The sequence below is a fragment of the Myxocyprinus asiaticus genome, chromosome 21 (genome assembly GCF_019703515.2).
Source record: "Myxocyprinus asiaticus isolate MX2 ecotype Aquarium Trade chromosome 21, UBuf_Myxa_2, whole genome shotgun sequence".
NCBI lineage: Eukaryota > Metazoa > Chordata > Actinopteri > Cypriniformes > Catostomidae > Myxocyprinus > Myxocyprinus asiaticus.
This window is the reverse complement of record NC_059364.1, coordinates 6,384,057-6,402,156: the sequence shown is the minus strand read 5'-3', so window position 1 is coordinate 6,402,156 and position 18,100 is coordinate 6,384,057. Positions and strand designations below refer to the sequence as shown.

At 38.4% G+C, this 18,100-nt stretch overlaps 1 protein-coding gene across 2 annotated transcripts in view; it reads right to left on the bottom strand.

The window, feature by feature from the left end:
• LOC127411988 (AN1-type zinc finger protein 3-like) overlaps positions 1-5,392 on the bottom strand; it is a 30,540-nt gene extending 25,148 nt beyond the window's left edge. For both annotated transcript variants that reach the window (XM_051647993.1, XM_051647992.1), the window contains exon 1: positions 5,039-5,392. Coding sequence is in view for 1 of the 2 variants with exons in the window: in XM_051647992.1 (XP_051503952.1) it covers positions 5,039-5,109 (71 nt within the window). In the remaining variant the exon portion in view is untranslated. The remainder of the gene's footprint in view (positions 1-5,038) is intronic.
• Between the last annotated feature and the right edge of the window lie 12,708 nt (positions 5,393-18,100).

Genomic DNA, 18,100 nt, shown 5'->3' with positions numbered 1-18,100 from the left:
TATATCAGTTGAACCGCACCAGAGTTCGTTTGGAAGCGGACTAAGACCCACTATTCAGGCGGTCTCGGTCCGCTTGTTTGGTGCGCACCAAATGAACCGCACTAACAGAGCAATCGCACCAGAGTTCGCTTTAATCGAACCAAACCTGCGAAGTGTGAACACACCCTAAGACTAGTTTATTCACTTTATCATGCTTTAGACATGTAGAACATCAGCATTTGTATATCGTTAGTATTGCGCGCTTTAGGTGCACACTTTAATGTAGAAAACGTATCCAAGATGTAAGATCACTTAATGAAACCCTGATGACAATAAATATCCTTATTATTATTATTGTAACTTCATTGAATAAAATTTAATAATCAGCAATATGCACTTACATATGGCTTTATTGAATGTGTTTGAGCTTATATGTCACGACGCCAGGGTATTATCATTATGTACAGTGATGTCATTACACGATGATGTAAAAGAACTGGTGAATCATTTTTTTGAACGGTTCATTGAAACAAACCGTCCGAAAGAAGAGGTTCGGTGGCTGCCGTGGCTTATGCATTTGTGCATTACATGCGTGTGCTCGAGCTAAAGCGCATACGCACCTAAACGGTCAAATACACTTCATAATTTCGCCAAAATGCCAGTTTTGTAAACACAGTCAGTTATGTCTAAAGTGAATGTAAACAGTGAGACCAAAGCGGATTTGCATCCAAATGCTGGACAAATGTAAGTAATAGATCTGGCGTTGTCTATTATGTCATTAAAAGGCTATTAATCAAACAAAAATAACAAGAAAAAGAGAAAACCACTCACTGCTTTTGACGGAATAACTTAAGTAGCTTTAAAAGTATTAATATAATAAAACATTTTAATAATTTGTTTTAATAATATTGATGTAAAGTGTGCTAAATTGAATAAAAAATTACCAGGAAAGAAGAGATGATAAAATAATTTATAATTATGCTCAGCCTTTATCAAGTGTTTCTAATGACTTTTAGAAAAGAATCTACCTTTGAAGAGCAATACTTCAGGCAGAATTTTCCCATCAGTCACAAATACACTTCAGAAAATAGTGCATCATGCATTAGATGGAGAACACAAATATTTCTGGGCTTAAAAGATAGAAGAACTAAATCAATGTGGAACATTGTATCTCAAAAGGAATACAATGTGATCCCCCATGCACTACTTAAAGCCTGATGTGGCCCCTGTAGCAAAAAACTTTGCCCACCCATGCCCTATACCCCCTCTATGGTGTGGGATGTGACATGCCAAGTGACCAACTTTTTTTTTTTTTAGCATTTTTTGCACTGTTTTGAACAGTGTTTTATCCACAACATTAATTCGCTCTGTCGGCATTAAGGGCATTTTAGACCCTACACATAAACTGATTTGAATGTATTGGTTTCAGAAATTATGATTTAAAATGGTGATCAGTGTTCTGAAAATAAATTTTTCATCTCTGTAATCATATCTCCCTGTTTTTTGTTTTTTTTTTTGGAATCAGATACATGTAGATAATAACGTATTTTAAAAGTTGGCAGAGAAAAAGAAAATTGTTGGAGGATACCTATATTTTTCATTCTTTCTGACAAACAGCCATAAAAGAGAATGAGACTTACAGTATGTACAGTATGCAACATTTTGAAATTGCAGCATACAGTGTGTATAAAGGGGCATATACTGTCGTTTTCGCAAATCAATTTTCAGTACTCACTTCTCATGAATACTTTGAAATAAGCTACTCTTTTACTCTTACTTGAGTAGTTTTTAGGACAGGTACTTTTACTCTACACACACTAAAAATTTTTTTTTTTACATTTTTAAAAAAAAGTAACAGTACTTTTTTCAGTACTCTTTCCACCCCTGCTGTTATGCAGCACATTTTGACAAAAATAACTCCAATGTTGTATTTTTGATTTGTGCTGAGAGGTTCTGTATAAAATCACTTAATTCGATAAAAATAATACAATATTATGTTGAAAAATATTTGTTCTATTAATTTATTATTATTATTATTATAAAACATTTAAATAAACTGTTGATACGGAATTCAGAAATAAATTAAAAATAAACAGGTATTGGAGAGTACCGAAAAGGAAGTATCGGTACTTATACACTTTCCCAAAAAAAAATTGGGACACTCCTAAATATTATTAAACTTGTTACAGTAACTTCACAGGAAAACGTAGCCTACTAAACACATCGCAATATGTAAACCCAATATCCCCCGAGTAATGTTACATTTTTATAGCAAGTAAACAACTTAGCAAAACAGTTAACAGATAAACATCCATCCAGAGACTGATGTCCTGCTGCTGCTGTCCTGAACAGCGATTGACTCAACCGCTATCCCCAGCCGACACTCATGCAAATACAATATTTACTGAGCTTACGGACATGGTGTAAACATGCAAGGATGTTGACCAGTGATTTTGCACCAAATCCCACCCTATTTAAGCCTAAACGAACAGTAGGGGGTTACACAAGACTAATTACGATATTCACAAAAAAAATAAAATAATAATAATTACCATTAGGGCTGCCCCCTAATAGTCAACCAAACGTTAGTCGATGAGAAGAGTCTTGGTCGACCAAGTTTCTTGAGCTGAGATGTCTGACATCATTTACAGCACTCATAGACAATACTGTTCTTGCAACAAACAAAAAAACTCAGAAGACAGAAACAAAGAAAGCGTGAGAAACTTTTACTGCACGCTTGTACAAACAGCATGTCATACATGCGCATAGATGGCTTTTCTGTCATCTGTTCATAAAAATACAATAAAGTGTGTTTGTTCAAGTGCATGTCTGTGTCTCCACAGGCAAATTATTTGTAATATTAATTTGATAATAACAATAGCCTAATAATAATAATTATTATTATTATTATTATTAATACATTAATGGGAAAACGAGCCAAATATCGTCTTGACATCGTCAAAGGCATCAGCTATTGGCGACCACTCTGACCATCGCCAATCCCCGAAATCACGACGGATGTGCACTACGACTGCTTTGTGTCGAAAAATGTGGGCCGCACGCATACTGTGCGTGGATCGATCAGCAACGCGGACAACTGAAGTATACTCAGGCCTTTAGTCTCACAAGCCTTAAGTACACTTGGAGTTCTTGGTTCTCTTAGAGCAGAACATGACGAAATGAATGACTTGCAGTTCCGTATGATTTACTAAAAAGATGCAGCTAGTAAGAGTCATTAATTTGTGAGTTAGCACCGTATTTTTAGCGGTGCAAATTCAAAAGAAGCAACTCGAGTCACTAGCTGCACTCATAGTTTGTTTTACCGTATTGTGGGATAATTTATCTAAAATTCAAGTTCAAACCTATCTAAACACACCGGACTTCCGTAGACTTGCATTAGAAAAGAACAAAAGCTTATCTGAAGATTATATGGCCGGTGACAAAAGTTCCTATGATCAGAATGGTTACGTTTTAAAGGTTGGGCTTAGTGAAGGGAAGTCAATTCCATAAACTTATATTGGAAGATCTTACTAAAACAAGACTTTGAACACACTTCTGCTCTGTAAAGCATCACTGCAGCTTAAAGTCATGAGAAATGAGCCCATTTCTACACTACTGAAAATCATTTGGATCTCTATAGCACACTCAATATGGAGATCCACTACAATCCGGCAGGAATTTAATTCTGTTGAATTTAATTTAGTTGGTCATAAACATTTTCCACCATCTCTCTGAGCCTTTCTATTAAATGAGTCTTCTATGTAAACTAAAAAATGAGCAGTGTTTACCCACAAGCTGCTGGTTTGCAGTCTGGTCTAATAAAGTTTGCAATATGACATCCTTTAAAAACAGCCTTTTTGCACTTCCTAAAATGTGCTTCTGAAACTGGAAGATCAGACTGAATTGATTGGGAACATTTTATAAAATAAACAGATGCTCATTTCTAACATTGAGATCCTTTGGAGGGCTATGCAGAGTGGCACATCATCCCAACAAATCAATGATACCATCAACGGATTTATAGTCTAACATCAACAAAAACACTAGAGTCCATTAAGTGTATTTTATAATAGCTTAGTTACGGAGTAATTATGAGGGAGGCTTCATGAGATTAAATCACCTGATACATTAGCCATCAAACATGTCATTACTGGTGCCCATTCAGCACTGGATCATATCCTCGCTTTATTGTTTGGATCTTTTTATTACAGCAAGTAGGCAAATGGCTAATACAAAAACACTGAATGATCACCTGCCTCTCCTTGTCTTGGACAAGAAGTGCTCAGTTGTTGCACATTTGTCTGAGGAACAGACAGCACACAGTGTCAAATAACTGCACCTGTGAGCCAGAAAAATGCTTCACTTGCCTATGATGCCCAAAAACTGTCTAGCTCACTAGGTTAAGATCCAGTCAAGCATGATGCCTCTTATGATGCCCTAAAATGCTGTAAATGTCAATTAGCCTAAAAATGCTCTCTATGTAGGCAGCTCACTATGTTTTGATATACAGCACAATATGATGACCCTATTGTGATGCCAAAAATGCTGTCTAGATAGCCAACTTACAACCAAAAATAGTGCCAAAAAAAATTTTCACTATCAACGACGACTTAAAAATGCTGTCTATATAGGCAGCTCACTGTGTTTTGATAAATAGTTCAAAAGTATCCCCCCTATTATGAAGCCAAAAATACTGTCTAGGTAGGCAGCTCAGCAGGTTTTGCCCACAGCTAATGACTGTGGATAGAGGACAGAAACATATGTCAAGACCAGCTCTCAGGGCTTATTAAAAGCATTAGTTCGCCCAAATCTACATTAGTCGAGCCCTACTGTTTAAATACGACGTATGTTTGACGGAAGTGTGTGTTTTGTATGTGTGTCAGTCTGAGAGAGAACAGCAGCTGTGGATGTGAAAAACAGGAGTGGTTGTTCCCCACCCCCATCCATCGGCCTACAACAATGAACAACAAACACGACACGTTTCATTAACATTTATCACCTTTATATGCATTAGATCCGCAGCACATACATACAGACGTGTAAAAATTAATAATCTTACCCCCAAAATCCGCATGGGCAGCGGGGAGGTATACTGGGCGGCTTGCTGCGTTCGCTCCCTGTGTCCCCCATGGCGGCGACAAGAAGGCGGCGTGCTGCTGAAAGAAAAACCGGGGATCCGCTCGCGGCCTAATGCTTGTGCGGGAATTCCTCGGCTCGACGTTTGCCCCAAAACGCTTTACAGCTCAATCCCCGATGTAAAAATACAGCGTAAGAAGTGAAATATGCGAACACGAGCGGCCGTTACTGTATATTTCACTTAATTTAAACACAAATCAACAAATCAACGGCCGCGTACAGTCCGACGGACCGCACCGGGAGTCGAGGCCGATCAGCTGGCGAGTGGAAGATACCAACTGCCTTACAGGGGTTGTTGATTATCATCGAAAATAACATGAAACCCTGAAATTATAATTTTGCTCGTATATACATAAAAAATATTTTAAATACAGAAATAAATAGTATTGTATTCACAACTTTGTCCAGATGTATTAACATCATGTTTTAATAACGATTTAGGGACTCACTGTTCCCCAAAAGAAAGTGGAACGTTCCAAGCTGTGTTCTTGTTTGTAACGAGGATTTGTGCTTTAAAGCTGTTTACTGTAAGTACAAGACCTGCTGCAGACCCTACATGAGATGAAGTGCACATAGTGGCCTTGACTACGTCACACAGTTCAGCAAAACACAAAAAATGACATTAGAAATACGAAATAAACCCGAAATATACATGACATTTAATTTAGCTTTGACAACACACTTGCTCAAAGAATGTCTCTTTCTCTCCATTAGGAAGGGGTGGTGTTCAATGACTGAACTCTGTACAAATTCTATTAAAAAAATAGCTGTTTTCAGAAGGCTTAACAAAATGGCAGATTCGTTATGTTGCAAATATTCAGGATAGAACTTCAAATTTTGCTGACATGTTTTAAACTAAATCAGCCTAGAAAATGTAGTAAAGAGATACATTTAAAGTTGGCTTTAAAGTTTGAAGGTTGTATTGGGATTATGAACTGAATATCTGTCAATGCAAGGGCTCAATAAGAAACTGTTGAAGAAATTGAAGGAGAAAGAAACTGATTATGACATTGCATTGTGTGTGTGTGTGTACATGTTTATACTATATTGTGGGGACCAAATGTCCCCACAAGGATAGTAAAACCTGAGATCACCTACATTGTGGTGCCCGGCCAGCAGTCCCCTCAAGGGAAATGGCTTAGTAAACATACTAAACGATGTTTTTTGAAAATGTAAAAATGCAAAAATGTTTCTGTGAGGGTTAGGTTTAGGGGAAGGGTTAGGGGATAGAAATTATCGTTAGATCTGTATAAAATCCATAAAATGCATGGAAGACTATGGGGAGTCCCCACAATTATATAAAAACAAGTTTGTGTGTGTGCTTGTGAGACAGAATAGTGTATCACTCTGTACAGCAGTTTTATGAAGCATTCCTCATAAGCAGTCTTGACAGTTGTAAGTGGTATAATTGTAATTTCTGAGTCATTCTGCAAATCATTGCCTTTTCCATTTCAAAAAAGTGATTTTTAAAGGAAATTGGTGTAAGATTTTAAACATTCTGTCAAACAAAGAATGTCTTTAATTGTTAATAAATTGCATATCTCAAGCTAAGTTATTTTTTATATAGATGTTGGAACATACAGTAGCTGTGCCTTTAAAAAGTAACAGGGTTGACACAGTTCATTTAGCCATTACTAGATTTATACTCAAGGTCATGATACTACAATGTGCTTATTAGAAAGATGATTTAATGCTGATATTTCAACAAATATCCACTTTTCAATGATTAGTTGTTTAACAACTGTGCAAAATCATGGTAACATGGTTGACAATTTAAGATCGTCCCTTACTGACAAACCTAAAAAATATAAGATAAAGTGATCAATTGAAAGGAGACACTTACTGGTACTTGTAAAGTTCACATGCTTAGATGATGATGATCTCATTATGACAGTCTTTTAAGGAATTGTACATTATTTTAATAAGGGAGAGTGATGGTAACAGTGTTAACACAAAACTTGTGGACACAACTTTTAGTTTTTAAAAAAATATACGTTGTCCACTAAAATGTAAAAAATTTAAAGAGAGAATGAATACTAGCTTTTATTTCCATATTTATTATATATATATATATATATATATATATATATATATATATATATATATATATATATATATATATATATATATATATATATATATATATTTTTTTTTTTTTATCAAAATGTGAATATTTGCTAATACCCAAGGAGAAGTTGGAAACACAGGACTTGGGACAGGCCAAAAGACATCCTCATTAAGAAAAACGATGATAAAACACTTAAAAATAAAGTGAAGTTACTGGGTTTTTGCTGATACAGTATGTTAAGAAATTTGCAGATAATAACACAACGTAAAAGTTGACATCAGCTTTTAATTGTCTAAGCCATTGTTTTCACATATGTTAATGAGGAACACAAAAGGCTCAGATTAAAATCAGTTGACATGACATCAGCCAGTTGCAAATATTCAGGATACACATCTATACTTTGTCTACACAATTTGTAAAGCAAATCAAATTACTGTATCATGGCCTACCAAACACTGTAGCAAGTGTTCCTCTATATCAACGTGTACTGTGTTACTGTAATAGTTGAATGTAAGGTGGATAGCCAAATTATTCCCTTTCAAAGCAACATCTTCCTCATCACTCCCTCAAGTTCAGCCTGAGGTCTCCTGAGACTCTGCTCCACACATCTTCAGAAACAGATTTACCCTCATTTCTGCACACAGACACACACAGTGCAAAGAACACAAGAACTTTAGAAATTAACGAGGAACTGTGTTAAAGATGACAACTATCTATCTATCTATCTATATCTTTGTCTGTCTGTCTGTCTGTCTATCTATCTTTGTCTGTCTATCTGTCTATCTACTTAAACACTGAACAGGAAAATAACTTTCTAATTGGTACACATATTCATAATGGTTTATAAGAGTTCTTGTCAACTTTTTAAGGAGTTACAAATCCCCTTGTATCCACCCTGTTGTTTGCTGCCAGAAGAAAGATTTCAAAGAAAGACAGCACATTCTCAGAGGAGCTTTGATTATTTAATGGGGAATATCAGGAGGTACACTTCAGCGGGACCTTGCAGATGCAGTGATGTGCAAAAAAAAAAGTAAAAAATACAGAATCGCAAGATGCCTAGAAGAGGAGAAAAACAACTGTGATAATTCTGCAGTTAATTGATGAACACAGCTGAACTTTAATCAAGGGCAGAATATGATCTGATTCAACTTGGATATCAAGATAGAAACATTCAAAACCTGTCTGTTTGAAGAGTTACATAGAAAAATAATGTTTACCATTTAGTATAAGTGCATACAGTTGATCCGGAGCACGGACAAACACACTGGAAGCAACCTGGTATGAAGTTCCTTTGTTATGGATACTGGCTCACATACCTTTGGGTTTTTAGAAACAAAAATACATTAAAGGGATAGCTCACCCAAAAATGAATATTCTCTCATCATTCACCCTCATGCCATCCCAGATGTGTATGACTTTCTTCTGCTGAACACAAACAAAGATTTTTAGAAAAATATTTCAGCTCTGAAGGTCCATGCAATGCAAGTGAATGGGTACCAAAATTTTGAAGCTCCAAATAGCACATAAAGGCAGCGTAAAAGTAATCCATATAACTCCAGTGGTTTAATCCATGTCTTCAGAAGCAATATGATAGGTGTGGGTAAGAAACAAATACATTTTAAATCCTTTTTTACTATAAGTTCACAGTAGGCAACGAAATGCACAAAGAATGCGAATCACCAAAACTAAAGAAGAAGAATGTGGAAATGAAAGTGAAAGTGGAGACTTCAGCAGTGTCCAAAATTGCATACTGTGTCCTTCATTTGATGAAGGACACACTTATCTGCTGGCAAAACAGTACATTTTTAAAGGTACACATGCGAGTAGTATGAATAGGTTTTGGACATACTTCATCCGGGGACGCTGACATTGTCTCATGACCCGAATATATGACGTAAAAACAACAACCGAAAAAATGATCTGCTTTAGTTTTGTTAAACAAGCACCATTTAACCACAAGGAACAATTATCTTGGTATATATACAGTAACACTTACAGTTGAGAAGAGCCGTTCGCCTCACCGGGGTTCCTTTAAGTCCAGTGTTTTGAATGTGACGTCGCCTCAGCTCCAGAAGGATTATGGGATTGTTAAGTGTCCAGCCGATCCACACTTCAAAATCTTGCTGGAAATAGTAGGTCATTCGGGTGTTTCTCGCTTACTGCTTCATGAATACTGTGGATTCGGATATACTACTCCATTGGCATACTGTTTTTGGCATACTGAATAGCAGGGAAGTGTGGACATTCTGACGCAGCGTTATGGTAAAAAAAGAACTTAAATATTGATCTGTTTTTTGCCCACACCTATCATGTTTCTTCTGAAGACATGGATTTAACCACTGTAGTTATATGGATTAGGGTACAGCGGGGCTAAAGGCACACCTTAAGAAAACATTTTCTGGTCGCAAAATGTAACAAGAAACAAATATGTATTTTTATTGAAAATTGACGGAGAAACATAATTTGAGTGAAAAGAAATAATGACGGAAGGTTTTTTCATAAAGGCGGTGAGGGAGCCTTTTACCCCACACTTTATAGTGATATCGTGTAGATATAGGGGATATTGTTAAAGTGCACAATTTGCCAACTAATGCGGATAATTTTGAGACAGCAAGATGCTTTTTCGAGTAACAAATTAAAATTGTTTACCCATTGATTACTCAAAATAACTACTTCAGAAAAGGGTGCACGATTTCCTGTTAATTTCAACCACATTTGGCATTTTATAACATCTCAAGTATTCTTTAAAAAACTAATCTCCATTGTGATTGGATCAGTCAATGTGAGCCCACTTTAAACATTTTTCAGGACAAATCTATTTTTATAGGGGCCTTTAGCCCCTGCAGCGGGGGGCTTTTTACCTCAAATACTATCCTTTCACTTATTGGACAACTATTTAAAAACTTTTGATTTAATGACCTTAAATGTCTCAAAATAAATGTGTTAATTTCAGGGATTCTCATTATCTAAATAAATTTGCAACATTTTAAACAATATAAAAAATTAGATCAAACTGCCTCAAAATCAACCTCCATCAAGACTCCACACGCAAAGGTCTCCTGGATCATGAAAATGTTGCAGTAGCGACAAACAGGTGTTTAGGAAAGTGCTTTGGTAGTTTTTGTTGCTATTAAGTGTTTTGGGAGAAAATCAAATCAAAGGAGCCTTCCACCCCGTTGGGCCTTTAGCCCTGTAGTACACTTCTTTTATGCTGCCTTTATGTGCAATTTGAACCTTCAGAGTTCAAGCCACCATTCACTTGCATTAAATGGACAAACAGAACTGAGATATTCTTCTAAAAATCATCGTTTGTGTTCTTCAGAAAAATTAAAGTCATACACATCTGAGATGTCATGAGGGTGAGCTGTGATGTGCACAGAACGGGGGCAGCAGAGGTGTGTGCCCCTTTCATTCACAAATCTAAAGGTGCCCTTTTGGTTGTCCAGAAAAAGGGGAGACATTTTAATAATTAAATTAAAATAGTTAAATAAAACAAAATTAAAATCTCGTAATAATCTCACAATAACAGTAATTATGTGTTATTATGAGATTTCTTTGTAAATCATGGGCGTTTTAAAGAAAATTAAGCGAAGGTGCCTTTAAGAGCGTGCGCTACAGCAGATCGGGTGCGGATTCCAATAGCAAGTGATCCTCCCTATGCCCTATACTCACTCTGAAGTGCAGAGCCCTTGAAGTGGGTAATCTGAAGGAAACATGGCATTACTGTATGAATGTACCCTTCGCTAACAGTTTTGTGGAAGGGCCTCTGAGAAAAGATTCATTTTCTCATTTTCGTTTTGAACGAGCTTCCCTTCCCACAGCAGTGTCCTTCAAGAGAGCACAAAATGCTGTTTTGAATTCGCCCCGGAACATTGAAGTGTCATTACCTCAGATGAGTAACAGGTCAGATAAAAAGTCCACTCCATGTTCATCAAAAGAATAGTACTAGATTGCAACTGCATTTCCGACATTGCGCACCTGCAGTGTAGACAGATTTATTAATTATAATAGGATTCTAAATGGTCACTTTCAGTGACAGACATTCAATTCGTGTTTTATAGAATATTGACATAAACTGAAGGAGCTGTCAGGTTCAGCCAAAGCCAGTTTGGTTTTGTTAAAATTAATACACCATTAGACGAATCACTTTCAGAAAAATACCATAAGTCTACCACAGTACCGCCGCTCCCTATATGCATATTACGCAGTCTGCGTAGGGCACCAACTCCCTAGGGGGGCCACCAGAACTCCACCGGCTGCCCTTTCTTGCATGTTATACGTTATTCAAGGACCCTGTAGCATTCGCGTAACACAGTCGATCGCCTCACACTCGCACTTTCTCACCACGTCCCGCGCCTTTGCACTGTGCACCACGTTACCAGGGTAATGCCATGGTACTGAATGATTGATCATGTTCATATTTCATGATACTGACATGGTACTCCAAGTTACTTTAAAAAATACCATGGTTTTACTATGACACATGTCAAAAACATGGGGTTATCACAGACCATGTGTGAAAATAAAGTATAAATATATAACAGAATAGGCTATTATTTGTGATAAAGGAAAAATGGGGGGGAAAATATGTATAGTATACTGTATATATATATATATATATATATATAAAAGAAAATGGTTAAATACTCAAAAAGCAAAGAAATTAGTTATGTATAATTACTACTCATTCAAAAAAAGAAAAGAAAAAAGTACCCTTTTTTATTCTTCTGCCCCGTCCCTGCTAAGGTCTGTGCACATCTGACAATGAGAATGCAATGAGGAAAGTTTTATTTTTGAGTGAACTTTCCCTTTAAGAATCAAAACGAGCAATGTTTGATTCACGAATTAATCTAGTTTTTAGTCTGTTCTTTTCAGTGAGTTGGCCAAACGTGTAAAAAAGGAGTGAATTAATTCGCGATTCAATCCAATTCATTCGGACAGTTCACTCACACACTACTGAATCATTTAGCGCGATATCTCACATCGTAAAACAGTTACGGGATACTTCAGAACACAGACAATAAATAAATCGCGCTAGACGAGGTAGATATTTACCTACAATAATTCGAAACAAAAGTCTACTTTTTTGAGAGGTAACTTTGAGAAACGTCAACTAGTGCTGTGTCATGTCTTTTAAAAATGCTTTGTAGCCAATGAAATCCTGCAGGCGCCCAAGCAGATTTGTCTTCAAATTGTGACAAATAATTAAAATGGTGTATTGGTCTATTATGTATTTATGCCTCATAAAACACTTTGTTAGTGCTATTATTATAATAATAAAAATGCATATTAGCATATTAGCTAGGTGTAGCTGCCCTAGAAACTCCTTATTGATTCATCAGGGCCAAGGACAATTTTAGAAGAGGGATGTTTGAGACACAAACAGCCATGGATTTCATGGGAAATCTTTATGTATGCATGTCTCTCCATAAACTAGTGCTTTTCTTATCCTTTAATTCCTTCCCGAGACAGAGCGAGGGCTTTATTGACAGTGTGGGCCCGCAGCTCTAGTGTTTATAGGGTTGTGGATAGGATAACAGAAAGCATCCCTCTTATCACCAACATTAATCATGTTATAACTGGACTGGACTAAGGAGAATAATAGAATGTCTACAGTAATGTGTAGCGGGATGTGGTGTGTGGTGTTTAGCCATGTTTATTTTGGCGGAACACTGAAAGTGCAGCATGTATTTGACAGTTTATGTTCCTCATTACAAGTCTGGTGAAACACTGTCATCTCCTCTTCTGTGATACTGTGTAGAATATTTAGGTTTGTATAATAACCTGTAACGGTTACACATGTTTGGAAAATGGCGCGTTTCCGCCTTTACGTGTTTAGTAGAGTAAATCTAGCAAACATTTTAATATAATTATTTTAAATATTGAGTGTAAGTTTATAACATTATGCTTTGTGTTATATTACCCTGGAATTAGTTTTTAAAAATGAATTACCACAGCTGCAAGGGGGTTTCTATTACAGCTGCAGAGAGAGTGACAATAAATTAGGCATCTTCTCCCAACTGACTTGCTTAATCCACCGCTCTCTATTTTATTTTATTTATGCTGGAAAGTCATTCAAACGTAAGTGTTTTATTTGTATTTATTTATTTTTTGCTCTTGGAGCAAATGGGTAAGGGAAAATAATATTTGCAACGGTCTCCCATTCACCTCTGGCGAAGTTTACCCTGCAATCGTTTACTTCCGCGTTCCAAAATCCAGAGTGTGAAAAAGGCCTATTGCTCAAATGTGTGAACCAGCTGCACTTTTGCTTTCATGCCCAGGAACCGCTGCAAAGTACTTACCAAGGCAAGTCAGTCCACTTTGGAACGCACCCGGGCAGCTATTTTCTAATTAAACAAGCGGCATTAAAGTACAGCTCCTATCTGCTTAAATGGGGAAAGACTGAAATCTCCAAAATGGTTGGTAAAGATTACGATCAAAAACAGCAGTAAAATTTGACAACACTGGAATCATAAATTGAGCTTCTTTACCATATATTACGCACAAAAAAACAAAACAAAAAACGCAATTTTCCCAGCTTGTGTAGCTAATACGCATGCGCATTCTCAAATTGGTTGACAGGCGATGTCTGTATTTAAAAGGTGATTGGCTCTTTTATCTGCAAGGAGGGAATTCCTTTCTTCATCCATTGACCGCTGGTCATTCCAGTTTCTCCCATTCATGTTAATACCAGTGCTCCGTCTCGGGCTAATTAAAGAGTGCATTAAAAACACTGCGATATTCACGATATTCCCTAATGTTAAACCGGCAACAAAATCATCACAATTATACCGTGAATATTCGATATATCACCCAGCCCTACATTCATATAACTTAATTAGAATTTTTGAGTTTTTTTTTTATTGATTTAGGTCTACTGTAGCAAATAGTTGCCTGTGTATTCAAAGGTCTTAGTACAAAACTTAAAACTGAACATCATAGGCTACTTGTAACACAGTAATTTATTCAAAACCTGCTATTGTGCTTTCATTAGGGTTGTAAACGTTTCCTTTCACACAATTGTTTATGGGTTTTCATGACAAGTAATAAAAGTATTTTTTTGTTAGCCCCCCATCCCCCCTGGAATCTACGCCACTGCCTATGCCCTATTCCCTTCGAAGACCATCCACTGTGAAAGCTTTGTAGGGCTGAAAGGTGTGGGGTTCAAAAATAATGTTCATTTGTATCATTCACCTTTCAAGTAATTTACAGCATGGCTATCATGATTGTTCTCCCTCTGAAGTGCCCTCCGGTGGCTGATTTATCCCAATTGGAATGCAGGGTAAGTCACCATTCACTTGCCATACAATGAAAGAGAATTGTGACTTATGCGGTCATTCTGCACAACATCTCCTTTTGTGTTCCATGGATGAAAGAAAGTAATAAATGATTACATAATTGTAATTTTTAGGGGAACTATCCCTTTAAGCTGACTTGTGTTGAAATTATGTGTTGTTTTATGAATGCAATTATTTAAAAACAATGAATAGATTGTTTTATTTCATATTTCTCTAATGTTTACTACTCACACGTATCAAGTAGCCTAAATATCACTTGCACTTATAAAGCAAATGAGATACTTTACATTGGGTTGGGTGACTTTATAAATAGACTTGACAAGTTTCACTGGCACTCTGTTCCACTGGTTAAAATAAACTAGTTATACAGCTTTTTTGGCACAGTGTAAGGGACAGCTCTACCATCCCTCAATCCATTAATTAAAGCCACTCTAAACTGCCAAAAACTACAGAAAGCAAACAAGACTGCTGTAGCAGCAACGGCAGCGATGGTTTCTCTCAGCGTGTGAACTCTTCTGTGCCTGAGAAAAGAGAAAAGAACAAATGTAAATGGACAGAACACATTCACATCTGATCATGTGAATATGACTGTGGTTAAGTTAATGGGTCATCCAGTGCCAGGATCCTTATTAGAGTTTCTAAAGGGTCAATACATAAGGCATGAGAAGAGGGACAGGACAGCAAAGAGAGAAGATCAAAGGGAATACTGAAACAAAATCTTTAGCAAATGCAATGGAAAAATGGGAGAGATGTTGAAAAGGTTCATAGATAATACTGAATAATAGATAGCAGTGAGAGAGCAAGATAGAGGTTAGGAGGGTCAAGTCAACTATGTACTCATGTTTTAGAAACATCAACCGTCAGGCTACACAATTGCTTATTCTAGTGCGCCATCTTGTGGAGGATTAGTTTGGTTTTATAGTCATTCCAAAAATGGTTTGCATCATCGTTTAAATTGGTGTGCAGGCATGACATAATAAAAGTGTGTTCCACCAGAATGATAGTATAGAGAGGACAGTATAATTTAGGGTTCAAGTCAGGGGCGTAGTTTCCAGGGGGGATGGGTGGGAGGTCCCCGGGAGAGTCAAAGTGTCCTTCAGGAGAGGCCCATCAGGCCATTTACGACAGGACCCATCTGAAGAGGCAAGAAGAATGAAAAATAATTTTGCAGGACAAGTCAACACCTCAAAGAGAAGAACGAGGAGTTTGGCGAATACATTCTTCAAGTACAAAGGCAAGTCCTTCCGGTGGTTATGATGTTGGCAACACTTTGTACCTGTCCAGTACGTTTGAAGAGGAAGAACAGGCTGGGCAGTTGAACCCAGAGGGTCCTTGCAAGGAAATTGAGGATCTTCAGTGATATCTGTCAGAAAGGCCAGATCCAGTACCAGTTTTTTCAGAGGATGACAGTACAGTTGGATTTGGAGCATGAGCAAAAGACAGTTGGAGGAAGATTAGGAATACCAGGGCTGATGGGTATGCTGCCTTTATAATGGGGAAGAACTGCATTCCTTGAAGTAAAATGTACCGCTTGCAGCATTATTTTTTGAAGCAGCAAAGCCATCTGACTGCAGAAGCCCCTATACCCTCAACTCTCTCTGCAAAGCCACTAGCTCTTTCAAGCCCTGCCTCTGATAACCAGGTCAGTAAACTTTAAGAAATGTATTTAATATTGATTATTACAGCCTACTGATGTATTTGTTTAATTTCATAGAAATGGAGGATGAAGAACTGGAGAGGATGATGCTGAGTTTGTCTCCACAAAAATGTCTGCCGAGTAAGAGAACCAAGAGGTTGTGATTTTTAAAATTGTTTGCCAATAATTATCTAGTTCATCCTGTTTATGACACAGGATGAACTAGAAATTGCACATACTACAGTGATACTATTCAAATTATAATGCATGTGTTTCAAGGATCACCTGCGGCTCCTGGATGTGGAGTCTTGTCCGCAGCAAGAGGTTATTTTCCACATCAGTTTTAGAGGCGTATACTGTTACCCACAGAATAATTCTCCATATCTGATGTGTAATAATTTGTTTATTGTTTTGGCAATGTTCTTACCTGTTCTAAACATGTGTTCTTTTGTTCTACTAACCAGTGTTAAGGGTTGAACATTTTGGTGATGAGGGTGAGTGCACTCCATGAATTGTATGTAAAAAAAAATGATTTGCCTTTTTTTTTTCTTTACCTGTTTTTTTAACTGAACAAAAGTATTAAAAGTTATGTTAATAATAATAATAATAATTTGTACATCCTAACATAAATGATATTTTAACTCATCTAACTGATGTCAAAAAAAGACAAATCATACAATTAAAATATATTTTTTTAACTTGATTTTCTTTGTTCCATACAGCTGGCCACAGCATCCACCAACATCACATGAAATCTTCTGTCCTTGCATTCCACCAGCTCCTGTGTGTAGGCCTTCTTCACAGGGTAAAGCCTCTGTACCACTGTGCCCACAGTACCACCAGCAGCTACCCAGTCAGTACCTACTGCACCTGCTCCAGTACCTTCCACACATGCAGAGGCCCCCGTACCCAGCTACATTCAAAATACTACTCGCTGGAACCGCTCCCTCCATTTATTTTTATGAAAACAGAGCTGTAATCTATGGAGCTCTGGCAAGGATCATGACCAGTTAGACACCTGTAAGGGGGTTCAGAGGAAAGGAGGAGGCGAGAACCGGCTTGACAACTTAAATAATAATTTAATGAACAACTTAAACAAAAACACACAACCATAAACACACACAGTACAGCTGCCTGTAATTCTCTCTCTCTCGAACTGTCGTCCCCGGCCGCCTTTATCCCTCGCGTGCCCCATCAGGCTGATTGGGGACCGGGCATGCGTCATTCCAGCCCGGCCCCACCCTCCTCGGCTCTACACTCCTCCCGCCGTTGCCTCAGACCGGGGAGCCCCCGGCATGACGTACATTCCCCCTTCCTCTCCGAGGGGCGTGCCTTGCGCCCTGACTGCCGGCGGGTCATCCCCACCTTCCTCGACTTGGGAGGAGACAGAAGGGGAAAATACAACAACAACAAAACAAAATAGGCGAGGGAAAGGCCAACACGGAGCGACAGATAGAGAGAGAGGAGAGAGAGAAAAAGAAACTCACCGGTTCTCTGATGCGCCGTCGCGTGGTCCTCGAACACTCCTCCACCCTCTCAGGCGGACGGCAGCCGCTCCTCCCCAGGCGGACCGGAGTCAGACCTCCGACCCCCAGCGGACAGAACGCCCCTCCACGTTCCGTGGGGACACTCCTCCGCCCCTGGCAGCGGCCCTACCACTCCAGGCGGTCGGGGAGTCACTTCCCTCCTCCCCCCGTGGACGGCGGTCTTCTCTCAACCCCTCCGCGTTCCCGGGGGACGGCAGGGCACTCCTCCGCCCCCGGCAGCGGCTCCCTCACTCCAGGGGGTCGGGGAGTCCAGTCCCCACTCGCCTCGCAGACAGCGGCCGTTCCCCACGTCCGGGTGGTCGGCTACTCCGTCCCCCATCGGATGGCAGCAGCACTCCCCTGGGTGGAGGCAGTGTTGAGGACTCTGCGACGGGAATCCCTCCTCCTTCCTGGGTTTCGGCACCAGTGTAAGGGGGTTCAGAGGAAAGGAGGAGGC